The sequence below is a fragment of the Anomaloglossus baeobatrachus genome, chromosome 5, assembly GCF_048569485.1.
Source record: "Anomaloglossus baeobatrachus isolate aAnoBae1 chromosome 5, aAnoBae1.hap1, whole genome shotgun sequence".
Lineage (NCBI taxonomy): Eukaryota > Metazoa > Chordata > Amphibia > Anura > Aromobatidae > Anomaloglossus > Anomaloglossus baeobatrachus.
This window is the reverse complement of record NC_134357.1, coordinates 570,953,625-570,966,667: the sequence shown is the minus strand read 5'-3', so window position 1 is coordinate 570,966,667 and position 13,043 is coordinate 570,953,625. Positions and strand designations below refer to the sequence as shown.

Here is a 13,043-nt window from a genome sequence, read left to right as displayed (position 1 = left end):
GCACGGCACGGTGGTACTCACTCAGCCAATGATGAATGCAAAGTCTCCGGTAAAACAAACGGCTGGATGGACGGGTCCCGCAGACGGCTGCGGTAGCTCTCCCGGTAGGTTGATGGTGACTGCCTTTCCCTGCACCTGTGTTGTGTTTACGGTTCCAATGGCTTCCCACCGGTAACCCACTCCCCAGCTTGGATGGATGCTGAAGGAGCCCCTTTTGCCCGCAGGCTCTGGCCCTGGGAACTGTAGCCTTGGCGGTGACTGTGTTTCCCTTTACGGTTTGAGCTGTTGCCTTCAATCGGGTCTTGACTGCTGGGAAACCCCGGAGGTTCCCTTCGCTAACGGATTTGACCAGTTTTACGGCGACTCCTAGCCTGGTCGGGGTCCGTAAGCCCTGCCGGATGGTGCTGGCTTCTCTTTGCTCACCGATCCGGTACCGTCGGGCCACCGCCCGTCCCGGTCCTTACGGTTCGCTCCAATCAGCCTCTCCTGCAGACGGTCACCACCGTCTGCCAACCTTGCTGTACCGTCCGGGCCACACACCCGGACGCCGTCAGACTACTCCTCTACCACTTCACTCCTCACTTCTCAAACTTCAAACTCTGACTCCTTTTCTCGCCTCCAGGACTGTGAACTCCTCGGCGGGCGGGACCAACCGCCTGGCCCACCCCCTGGTGTGGACATCAGCCCCTGGAGGAAGGCAACAAGGATTTTTGTGTTTGACTTCGGTGTGCCTAACCGGGGTGTGGGGTGTGTTGGTGTAGTTCTGTGACGACCTGGCTTGTCCAGGGCGCCACAATTGCACCTCTCAATTAATTAATCTAAGGCTGCACTGACTATTTTGTACCAGTCACATCATGCTTTTTTTTTTTTGGAGAATTGTGAATATGCCAGATTAGTTGCCACACATTGGGCTCAGCTTGTGCTTCTGGCGACAAGCACCTATTAAATTGTTAGATAGGCTCTCCCTACTATAGTAATGCCAAATATGTGGCCACTTACTGCGATTTAGGCACAGTCGGGCTCAGAAGGAGGGGGCATTTAGATTTGTAGCGCAGATTTCATTCAATTTTATTTGGGGGGGGGTTGCGAACCGTTGCATTTCCAGAGTAATTTTTTTTACCAGCAATGTGGGACCCCCCCTATAATTTTCGATGACAGACTCAATGGGCGCTGGTTTTCTGTGGAATAAATTAGAAGTTTTATTGGTAACATTTTGTGGTACATATTCGTTGTCAGATTCGTGGTTTTAGGGATTTACATGAAAATGCTGAAGTAAGTGCTTAGTGGAGAGTGCAGGATAAATGTCAGCAGAGCCTTATTCCAATTTGTGGGAAAATAGAACGAACAAACCAACAGCAGTAGAAGAATTTTTAATTATGCACAGTTCACCGTGCAGTATTAGTGATAAAAGTGTTTTAGTCTCCGGGTTAGTGCAATTACAGCGATACAAATTTTATATATTTTTAAGTTTTGCTAATATCACTCTCTAAAAATACTTTTTTTCCAAGAGTTCTTTTGTCGGTTTATTGTTCGAGCTGTAGCTTTTTTTTTGTATTTTATGGAAAACAAAGCTATAAGTTTTTGAGCAAGTTGAAATTTTGGGGGGTACTATTTTGGGGTATTTGATCGCTTTTTAGTCATTTTTCAGACACAGAAAAGCACAGACACAGTGATGACTGGTGTATTCTTCAGGTCAGTACAATTATAGCAATAAAAAAAAAAAATGTACCGCATATTGTTTCTTTTATACCTTGCTACTTTTACATTCTAAAAACAATATTTCACAAAAATGAATTTTTTTTGCAATGCCATATTCTGAGAGCTGTAACTTTTTATTTGGGAGGGTCGAATAAGCCATATTAAGGTTTGTCTTTTGTAGGATGATTTGGTGTTTTCATTTTTTTTTAAATGACTTTTTGATCACATTTAGGCTGCATCTTCTTTTGGAGTGCATCTTTTTATTATGTGGTCACAGAAACGCAGCTTCTGGCCCATAAAACGCATGATGTTTTGCCGCGTTTTTTAAAGGAGAAACATAATATGATAGGATATATAGACAAGATGGATAGAAAGAACATATAGAATAGATAGAAAGAAAGAAAGAACAGAATAGCTTGATAGATAGAGGGATAGCTAGCTTGGCCAACTGTTTTTTTTTTTAAGTTTTAAGGGGATAAAAGAATGACGTGGGGTCCCCCCCCATTTTTCATTTCCAGCACAGGAACAGCAGCAGCTTCAGGCTGCAGCCCTCAGCTGTCTGCTGTACCTTAGCTGGTTATGAAAAACAGAGAGGATTCCACATTTTTAAGTTATTTGATTTATTAAAATAAATAAGTAAATAAATATGACGTCAGGTCCTCCCATTTTTCTAAAACCAGCCAAGGTACAGCAGACAACTGGGGGCTGATATTATTAGTGTGGGAAGGGCTATGGTTATTTGGCCCTTTCCAACCTAACAATAGAAGCCCGCAGACGCCTCAGAAGTAGTGCATCCATTGGACCTGGCTCTTCACTCTGTTGCACTGGTGTTGTGGCAATCGGGGTGATAAGGAGTTAATGGCAGCCCACAGCTGCCACTAAGCCCTAGATTAGTAATGGGAGGCATCTATGAGACCGTCCCATCACTAATCTGTACGTGAAAGTAAATAAACACCCAAAAAAATCTTTATCTGAAATAAAAGACAAAAAAGCACCATGTTTCACCACTTTATTAACCGGTGACGTCACTCAGGCTATTTGCGGTCACAGGTACCTCCAGCTGTGACCGGAAATCACCTGAGTGATGATCGCTCGGCTCACTTCAGTCGCTGCCTGAACATCACAGCGGGTGTTCATGTTCTATGGCCACTCAGTGTGAATCCAGGTGGAGCAGAGCTGGAAGCATCGTGGGACCTCGTGTGGATTACGCTGGACCTGCAGGGGTGTTTTGGGGGTTAATAAAGTGGTAAAAGAGGGTGGCTTTTTTGTCTGTTATTTCAAATAAAGAATGTTTTTAGGTGTCTGTGGTGTTTCACTTACAGATTAGTAATGTGGAGGAGCATGTCTCATAGATACCGCCCATTACAAATCCAGGACTTAGTGGTAGCTGTGAGCTGCCATTAACTCTTTATTACCCCGATTGCCACCGCACCAGGGCAACCGGGAAGAACCAGGTAAAGTGCTGGGATTGTTGCATTTAATGGATGTGGCAATTGCAGGCGGCTGCAGGCTGATATTTTTAGGCTGGGGGTGCCCAATAACTATGGGTCTCCCCAGCTTGAGAATACCAACCCCCAGCTGTCGGGCTTTATCTTGGCTGGGTATCAAAACTGGGGGGGGGGGTGACTGCATTTTTTTTAAACTTATTTAAATAAATTTTTAAAAAGCTGAATGCGGTTCCTCCTCTTTTGATACAAAGTCAAGATAAGCACATGGCTGGGGGCTGCAGCATGGAGCCATTGCCTTTCTCTTGCTAGGTATCATAATATGAGGGGGACTCCGCGCCATTTTTTTTCATTTATTTTACTGTATGATATAGACCCGCTCACTGGCGTCTGTGATTGGAAGCATGATTCATGTCTGACTGCAACCAATCCCAGATGCCAGTGGGTGGGGGAAGCATTGCATATTCAATAAGGGTAATGACCGGCCCCAGAAGTGAATTAGGCAACTGCGAGAGCAGTGTGACAGCTGCGCTGGTGATTCAGTAAGTATGAAGCGATTGCTCCTACTTCTTTGCGCCGATCCTGGTCCTCATAGACTTTATATAGTTACTGGACTCTAGCCAGATACCAGGGATCAATCCCCTGAGTCAGCGGGGATTGATCTGCCAATCCTCCCATCACTAGTGAGAAATGCAGGGACAAAATGCAAAAAGAATTGACATGCTGCATCTTCAGAAATAAAGCCAAAAAAAAAAAGATTCACTGTGCGGGCATCAAAACCCTATAGACTTTGCTGGGGAAGGAAATGCATGCATATGGGTGTATCTTTTTTTTACCACAAACTTCTCAAAAAAAATGCAGAAAAAGATGCAGTGCGTGGACATGGCCTTAGACCTTGCTTAGATCAAAGCCTAACAGTCCACCGTACACTTGGGTTATCAGATGACCTCAGAGAGCCATGGCAACCGCAATTATGATCATGGGGAGACCTATTAGGCTATGTGTCCACGGTAGAATGTACCTGCGGATTTTTCTGCATGAAAATCCGCGACTTTCGCGGCAAATCCGCACCCGCGGATTTGCCGCGGATTTTGATGCGGATTTTTTTTTCCCCCATTCTATACCCAAATCCGCACCAAAATCTGCAACAAATAATTGACATGCTGCAGATTTTTCCGCATCAAAATCCGCTGCAATTCCGCAGCATGGACACAGCATTTCCAAAATGCCATTGAAATGGCTTGGAAGTGCCACTGCTGCAGATTTTCGGGAAATCCGCGGTAAATCCGCGGCAAAATCCGCGGTAAATCCGCAGCGTGGGCACATAGCCTTAAAAGGGCCTTTTAACCATGTAAATGCCGACTCACAGCGGTATTTAAGGTGTTAATCGATGCTTATTGGTTGCAAAACCAGTCTGAACTGATGACACAAGGTGTCAGCTGTCATCCGCAGGATTTTCGCCCACTGGTGGTGCTACTGAATAATTTAATGTGCATCAACACTCTTTAAAGGTTTAATTCTCATACTTCCTACATGTTTGGACTCAAATAAAGATAGTTTTAAATATCTGACACCTCCTGCCTATTAATTAAGCTTAATTCTGTACTGCTCCTAATGCCCATGAAAAGCCAGAAATCTTTTGCCTGTCTACTATGTTCGATATTGTGCTGTTCCTGAGGATAAACCCTGCCCTGTATGGTGTAAGTCTAGCAAAAACTTCCAAAAAGGGATAATTTTTGGACGGCCTAAAGGAGTCATTGCTTTACAACTTCAATGTCCTACGTTGACTTCCTATAATTGGAAAGTGTCATAGAGGAGAAAAAGTTAGCCCCTCCCCCCACAGAGGAATCTCTGTTAACGCACATTTTGTTGAAGGGGAATTTTGGCTAAAAGGAGAAATTTACAAACTGGATCCCCTAATCTTCAGTAAAAATGGTTGTAATCAGCCACCCTCCCCTGTTTAGTGATATAAACAGTTTAACACTAGAACTACTGAGGTAGTCATTTTGACTACTTTGCACCATGTATTTCTATATAGGTGTCACGAGTCCAGTAGTTCTAGTGTTAAACTACAAAATATTAAGAAAAACCTTCTTTAATTACCTGCACATCAGTGGATGTCCAAGTCCTATGACCAGCATCAATTACTTAATAGACCGCTGTGTAGACTGTAGCTTGAGAGGCAGAGATGCAGATAAAAAGATTCCCATTTCAATAAAAGGCCTACAAACTCCAACAATAACCAAACAGTGAATAAGTAAATATAGAGGCCACTACTCACCTGGGTGGTTATCTGTAGGAATCTCCTCTTTACTCTGCTCATCACCCCTCACATATGTCTCTGTAGTATTAATATGGGGCAGATCTTCACCCTGAAACAAATATTGTAAAAGTCACAGACAGATGGAGAAGTCCCATCTATGATCAGCTCTAATCCTGCCATCTCCACCGCTCTCATTACACAAGTATAACACATATAATACTGGAGGATAAAACAAGACTGAGCACAAGACCTTCACAGCCGTCTACACATCATAGGGAGATTTCATGGCCCCTTCTCTCCATCTACCTGATGATCCTGAGGAACATCGGGCTCTTCTTGTTTACAGTCCTGTGGGAGAAGAGGACGGGGACATCTCTCTGGTGTTGTCCTCTTACTGGATAGACCTGGAGGAGACACATACAGGGACTGAATTCATTCCTTACATACAGATAATTATAGGCCGTGTGTATTTAGTCCTGTCTATTACCTGGTGATGTGAGGGGCTGGGGATCCTCCATCATGACGTCCTTGTACAGATCTTTGTGTCCTTCTAAATACTCCCACTCCTCCATGGAGAAATAGAGGGTGACGTCCTGACACCTTATAGGAACCTGACACATACAATGATACCGTCACCCCCGATCCCTTCATAGCGTTACTGTATAATGTCCCAGCATTCCCAGCAGTGTCACCTCTCCAGTCAGCAGCTCAATCATCTTGTAGGCGAGTTCTAGGATCTTCTGGTCATTGATGTCCTCATGTATCGGGGGGTGAGGTGGAGGCCCCGTGATTGGGCTCAGGGGTCTTCCCCATCCCTCAGACACAGGGGCCTGACAGCGCTCACTAAAGGTCTTCTTCACTACTGTGTAATCCTGGTTATGGAGAGACACAGTAAGAAATCTCACTCCAGACATTTCCAGAGTCCTCACCTCTCCAGTTCTGTCCATCTGTTATTCCCATAGATAAGAATGATGTAATGTGACGTCATCAGAATCTCTCACCTCTCCAGTAAGCCGGAAGAGGATCTCTAGGGTGAGGTGTAATATCCTCTCCGCCATCTTGTCCCTGTCCATATCCATCCTTCACGGGGCAATCAGGACAATTCTCTTCTATAGAAGATCTCCACTGAGAGGACCCGATATTGTAGGGACCTGAATGGGGAGAAGATGACGATATATCAGAAAGAATCCGCTGTAATAATACAATTACTTTAGAATTTTTATCCAATCACTGATTTTTTGTGGTTGTTTCATTTTTTGTTGGGGGGAGAGGGTTATTGTTGCTGTCGTTTGTCACAAATGTCCTCCAGTTTACCCTGAGCTATTTTATGTTCTCATCAGTTTTGCTTTTCTCAACCCCACAAGGTGAGCGAATATCACAACACTAATGCAAGGTATCTGATTAATTATTGCCCTATACTGCGATATTTGAACATCCCAACCCTAATGTAACATCTCAAAAAAATGCAATAAAGCGCGATCAAAAATGTTTTTTGTACCCAAAATGGTACGAATAAAATCTACAACTCAGCATGAAAAAGCCCATATACAGCTCCATTGCCTGAAAAATAATGTTATGCAGCACACAAAACAGAGACACAAACTAATTTTTTATTATTAAACAAAGTGAAGAATTTTTTGCGTTACTAAATTAACTAAGAGAATTATCTTCCACTTTCTATGGGTCGTCACATGTTATAAAATGTTCGGCCCCGGCTGTAGTTTCTTATATATTATTCTGCACTGTGGTCACTGTGTCCCTTTGGTATTACATAGGACTGCAGGTGACATCTACTACATTATCTGTAGTCAGAGAGTTATCACCCTTGACCTGGTCTTTGTCCGCTTCTGCTCAAATTTCTCACTTTGAGAAATCACCTCTTCCACTCTCTGACCACAGCATCCTCTCCTTCAAGCTCACAAACCCTCGCCCACCTCAGCACACTCCCACCTATCACACATTCAGAAATCTACAGGCCAGTGACTCTCAGATACTTAGGGTACCTTCACACTTTAGCGATGCAGCAGCGATCCGACCAGCGATCTGACCTGGTCAGGATCGCTGCTGCATCGCTACATGGTCGCTGGTGAGCTGTCAAACAAGCAGATCTCACCAGCGACCAGTGAACAGCCCCCAGCCAGCAGCGACGTGCAAGCGACGCTGCGCTTGCACGGAGCCAGCGTCTGGAAGCTGCGGACACTGGTAACTAAGGTAAACATCGGGTATGGTTACCCGATGTTTACATTAGTTACCAGCGCACACCGCTTAGCTTTGCTCTCCTAGCTACAGTACACATCGGGTTAATTAACCCGATGTGTAATGCAGCTACATGTGCAGAGAGCCGGAGCCGGCAGCACAGGCAGCGTGAGAGCTGCGGAGGCTGGTAACTAAGGTAAATATCGGGTAACCACCTTGGTTAACCGATGTTTATCTTGGTTACAGCTTACCGCAGCTGCCAGATGCCGGCTCCTGCTCCCTGCTCGCTTCATTCGTCGCTCTCTCGCTGTCACACACAGCGATCTGTGTGTCACAGCGGGAGAGCGCCTTTGAAGAAAACAAACCAGGGCTGTGTGTAACGAGCAGCGATCTCACAGCAGGGGCCAGATCACTGCTCAGTGTCACACACAGCGAGATCGCTAATGAGTTCACTGCTGCGTCACAAAAAACGTGACTCAGCAGCGATTTCGGCAGCGAGCTCGCTGTGTGTGAAGCACCCCTTACACTCATCATTGTCTCCTATCTCCTCGCTTTCCTGTCCTGATCTGGCTGTAAATCACTACAATCACACATTCAGAAGTACCCTAGACCAAGTAGCACCCCCTCACCCTCAGAATCTCCAAACAAAGTACACCAGCCCTGGCTCACATTGCAAACTCAATTTCTCCAGCGATGCTCTAGGAGTGTCAAACGCCTCAGGAGGAAAACTAACACAAATGAAAACTTCACCCACTACAAATTCATCTGAGGAACCTATAACTCTGCCCTTGACCTCACCAAACACACCTACTTCACCACCCTGATCTCCTCACTGTCCAACAATCCAAAAAAGCTCTTCGACACATTTCACTCTCTCCTCAGTCCTAAAGTGCAGACCCCATCACACACCTTGAGAAAATAGAAAATATCCGTTGACTTACAGATCGGCCCTCGGTCACCAAGCATCGTGATTCCCATCCCTCCCCACATCTCGTCCTGCTCACTTTCCACATTTGACCTAGTCAGAGAAGAAGTCTCCAGGCTCCTCTCCTTCTCGTGCTACCACTTGCAATACTGATCCCTTCCCCTCACTTATGAGAAAAAAAAAACCTTCTCGACCTATCCTGCACAAACAACTACACACCAGTGTCCAATCTCCCTTTCATCTCTAAACTCTTGGAGCACCTAGTCTATTCCCACCTCACCTGCTACCTCTCCACTCACTCTCTTCTAGATCCATTACAATCTGGCTTCCGCCCCCTACAGTTGACAGAAACAGCACTCATCAAAGTGACCAATGACCTTTTGACAGCAAAACGTAATGGTGACTACTCTCTGCTTATGCCGGCGTCACACGAGACGATAAATCGTGCGATTGCATTTGCGATCGCACTCGCCCCCGCCGTTTGTGCGTCACGGGCAATTAGTTGCCCGTCGCGCACAAAGTTAACCCTCTGCCACACGTACTTAACTCCCGGGTGACGTCGCTGTGGGCGGCGAACATCCTCTTCCTGAAGGGGGAGGGACATTCGGCGTCACAGCGACGTCACACAGTAGCCGGCCAATAGAAGCGGAGGGGCGGAAATGAGCGGGACGTAAACATCCCGCCCACCTTCTTTCTTCCGCATTGCCAGGGGGACGCAGGTAAGCTGTGTTCGTCGCTCCCGGGGTGTCACACAGAGCGATGTGTGCTGCCTCGGGAACAATGAACAACCGGAGCACAGAAGGAGGAACGAGATTATGAAAATGAACGACGTGTCAACGAGCAACGATAAGGTGAGTTTTTTTGCTCCTTCACAGTCGTTCGGAGGTGTCACACGGTATGACATCTCTGACAATGCCGGATGTGCGTCACTAACGACGTGACCCCGACGACATATCACCAGATATATCGTACCGTGTGACGCCGCATTATTCTTCTTGACCTCTCTGCAGCCTTCGACACTGTTGATCACCATCTCCTTCTCTCAATGCTCCAGTCAATCGGCCTAAAGGACAATGTGCTCTACTGATTCTCCTCCTGTCATTCTGGCCGCTCGATCAGTGTATCATTTGCTGACTCCACATCTTCTCCTCTTCCTCTCACTGTTGGGGTCCCTCAAGGTTCAGTTCTTGGTTCTCTTTACTCTCTAGACTGCCCCAATTAGACAGACCATCAGCAGATTTGGCTTCCAGTATCATCTTTATGCTGACGACACACAACTATACACCTCATCCCCTGACCTCACTCCCGCTGTACTACATTACACCAGTGACTGTCTGTAGTTTCCAACATCATGTCTGCTCTCTATCTGAAACGTAACCTTTCCAAAACTGAACTTCTTCTCTTCCGTCTACTAACCTCCCTAAACCTGACATCTCCCTCTCTGTGTGCGGCACCATGATAACATCTAGGCTGCAGGCTCGCTGTCCGGGTGTTATACTTGACACCGATCTCTCCATCCCTATAAAAACATCTCTCTCTCGTTCTTGTCGCTTGCCCCCGAAGAACATCACTAGAATCCGCCCCTTTCTCACCACGGAAACTACAAAAACCCCTCACTGTGGCCCTGATCCACTCCCGCCTTGACTACTGTAATTCTCTATTAATTGGCCTTCCCTCACTAGACTTTCTCATCTCCAGTCCATCCTGAATGCTGCAGCCAGGGACACCTATCTGGCTAATCGTTACTTGGATGCTTCTGCTCTGTGCCAGTCATTAAAGGGAACCTGACATCAGAAATTTAGCTTGAAACCTAAAGGTTTCCCCCTCTGCAGCTCCTGGGCTGCATTCTAGCAAGGTTCCTGTACTTTTTGTGGCCCCTTTTAAACCAAATTAAATACTTTATAAACTTGTACCTTTTGCTATGTAAATTTTGTAAATCGTCCATGGGGGCGGGCTCTCTGCTGACCGTTGCTGTTCCTCCAGCACATTGACGCCGTCCCCCCATGCGCCATTTCATCCATCAGGACGCCGCCCACTGCGCCCGAGGTGCCGCCCACGCCAGGATCGCTGGTGACGTGTGTCACATTGCATCGCAAGTGCCCGCCCATAATCTCGTGGACGCACTTTCCCCCACTGCCTCCAGCGTTCTGCGCAAGCGCTCGCCGGCCAAATGACCCGACGTCACCTCCTTCCTATCTTACCCTGCAGCAGGGCAAGATGGGAAAGAGGTGACGTCGGGTCATCTGGCCAGCAAGCGCTTGCGCAGAACGCTGGAGGAATTGGGGAAAGTGCAGTCACGAGGTTATGGGCGACACTTGCTGATGACACTCACAGCGCCGCCCATAACCTCGTGCCTGCACAAAACATCACCAGCGGTCACACGTGCACACAGTGCAGTCCCGCTACAGTCGCACAGCGCATGCGCGGGACCATGGGCGCCCAGGGGCGGCGTCCTGAGATATGAAATTCAGCGTTGGGGGCGGCGTAAATCTGCTGGAGGAACAGCAACGGTCAGCAGAGAGCCCGCCCCCATGGACGATTTACAAAATGTACATAGCAAAAGGTACAAGTTTATAAAGTATTTAATTTGGTTTAAAAGGGGCCACAAAAAGTACAGGAACAATGCTAGAATGCAGCCCAGGAGCTGCAGAGGGGGAACCCTTTAGGTTTAAAGCAACATTTCTGATGACAGGTTCCCTTTAACCTGTGGTGTCCGGTATCGGCTGCAGATCTGATGTCCCAACTGTCAGTACTCAGAGAGATATCACTGTTATCTGTGGTGTTACATAGGACTGCAGGTGGCATCTACTACATTATCTGTACTCAGAGAGATATCACTGTTATCTGTGGTGTTACATAGGACTGCAGGTGACATCTACTACATTATCTGTACTCAGAGAGATATCACTGTTATCTGTGGTGTTACATAGGACTGCAGGTGACATCTACTACATTATCTGTACTCAGAGAGATAACACTGTTATCTGTGGTGTTACATAGGACTGCAGGTGGCATCTACTACATTATCTGTACTCAGAGAGATATCACTGTTATCTGTGGTGTTACATAGGACTGCAGGTGACATCTACTACATTATCTGTACTCAGAGAGATATCACTGTTATCTGTGGTGTTACATAGGACTGCAGGTGACATCTACTACATTATCTGTACTCAGAGAGATAACACTGTTATCTGTGGTGTTACATAGGACTGCAGGTGGCATCTACTACATTATCTGTACTCAGAGAGATATCACTGTTATCTGTGGTGTTACATAGGACTGCAGGTGACATCTACTACATTATCTGTACTCAGAGAGATATCACTGTTATCTGTGGTGTTACATAGGACTGCAGGTGACATCTACTACATTATCTGTACTCAGAGAGATATCACTGTTATCTGTGGTGTTACATAGGACTGCAGGTGACATCTACTACATTATCTGTACTCAGAGAGATATCACTGTTATCTGTGGTGTTACATAGGACTGCAGGTGACATCTACTACATTATCTGTACTCAGAGAGATATCACTGTTATCTGTGGTGTTACATAGGACTGCAGGTGACATCTACTACATTATCTGTACTCAGAGAGATATCACTGTTATCTGTGGTGTTACATAGGACTGCAGGTGACATCTACTACATTATCTGTACTCAGAGAGATATCACTGTTATCTGTGGTGTTAGATGTCACCTGCAGTCCTATGTACTACATTATCTGTACTCAGAGAGCTACCCCCCCACCCGAAAAAAAAGAAAGGAAATAGAAATATACAGACGGAGGAAAAATAGTGACACAAAACAAATGTAAGAAGCTTGCAAGATTTTGAAACACTAAGCTCTCTCTCTCTATATATACGGTGTATATAATATATATATATATATATATATGTATATAATATATATATATATATATATATATATATATATATATATGTATATAATATATATATATATATATATATATATATATATATGTGTATATAATATATATATATATATGTATATAATATAATATATATATATGTATATAATATAATATATATATATGTATATAATATAATATATATATGTATATAATATAATATATATATATGTATATAATATAATATATATATGTATATATATGATCCTTATAAGGTACTGCGGCAATGGAGAGTCTGGCAGCACTTGGCTATTTCCTGTGCTCCCATAGATAATCATGGAGTGAAGGCCGAGCACAAATCTCCGATACATCCAGGGGCGGATAGCAGAGGCTAGAAGATGAGGAGGGGGAGCAGGAGGATTCAGGGAGAGCGCGGGGGGGGGGGGGGGGGGGGAATCAGGCAAAACGTGAAGGGGAAGAAATATGAAAAACACATAAGACAAAATAGACACAAAAGAGTAATGGGGGCCGTGCACCTACCTCCACCTGCAGAGCCGCACACTAGATATATAATACCCTGCACCTACCTCCACCTGCAGAGCCGCACACTAGATATATAATACCCTGCACCTACCTCCCCCT

General features: G+C 45.4%; 1 protein-coding gene across 1 annotated transcript in view; it reads right to left on the bottom strand.

Annotated features, from left to right (window-relative positions):
- LOC142313064 (uncharacterized) overlaps window positions 1-13,043 on the bottom strand; it is a 78,420-nt gene that overhangs the window by 17,486 nt on the left and 47,891 nt on the right. Inside the window, exons 5-6 of the mRNA XM_075352049.1 lie at window positions 5,713-5,772; window positions 5,425-5,515 (exon numbers count right to left, since the gene is read on the bottom strand). Of these exons, the coding sequence (XP_075208164.1) occupies window positions 5,425-5,515; window positions 5,713-5,772 (151 nt within the window). The remainder of the gene's footprint in view (window positions 1-5,424; window positions 5,516-5,712; window positions 5,773-13,043) is intronic.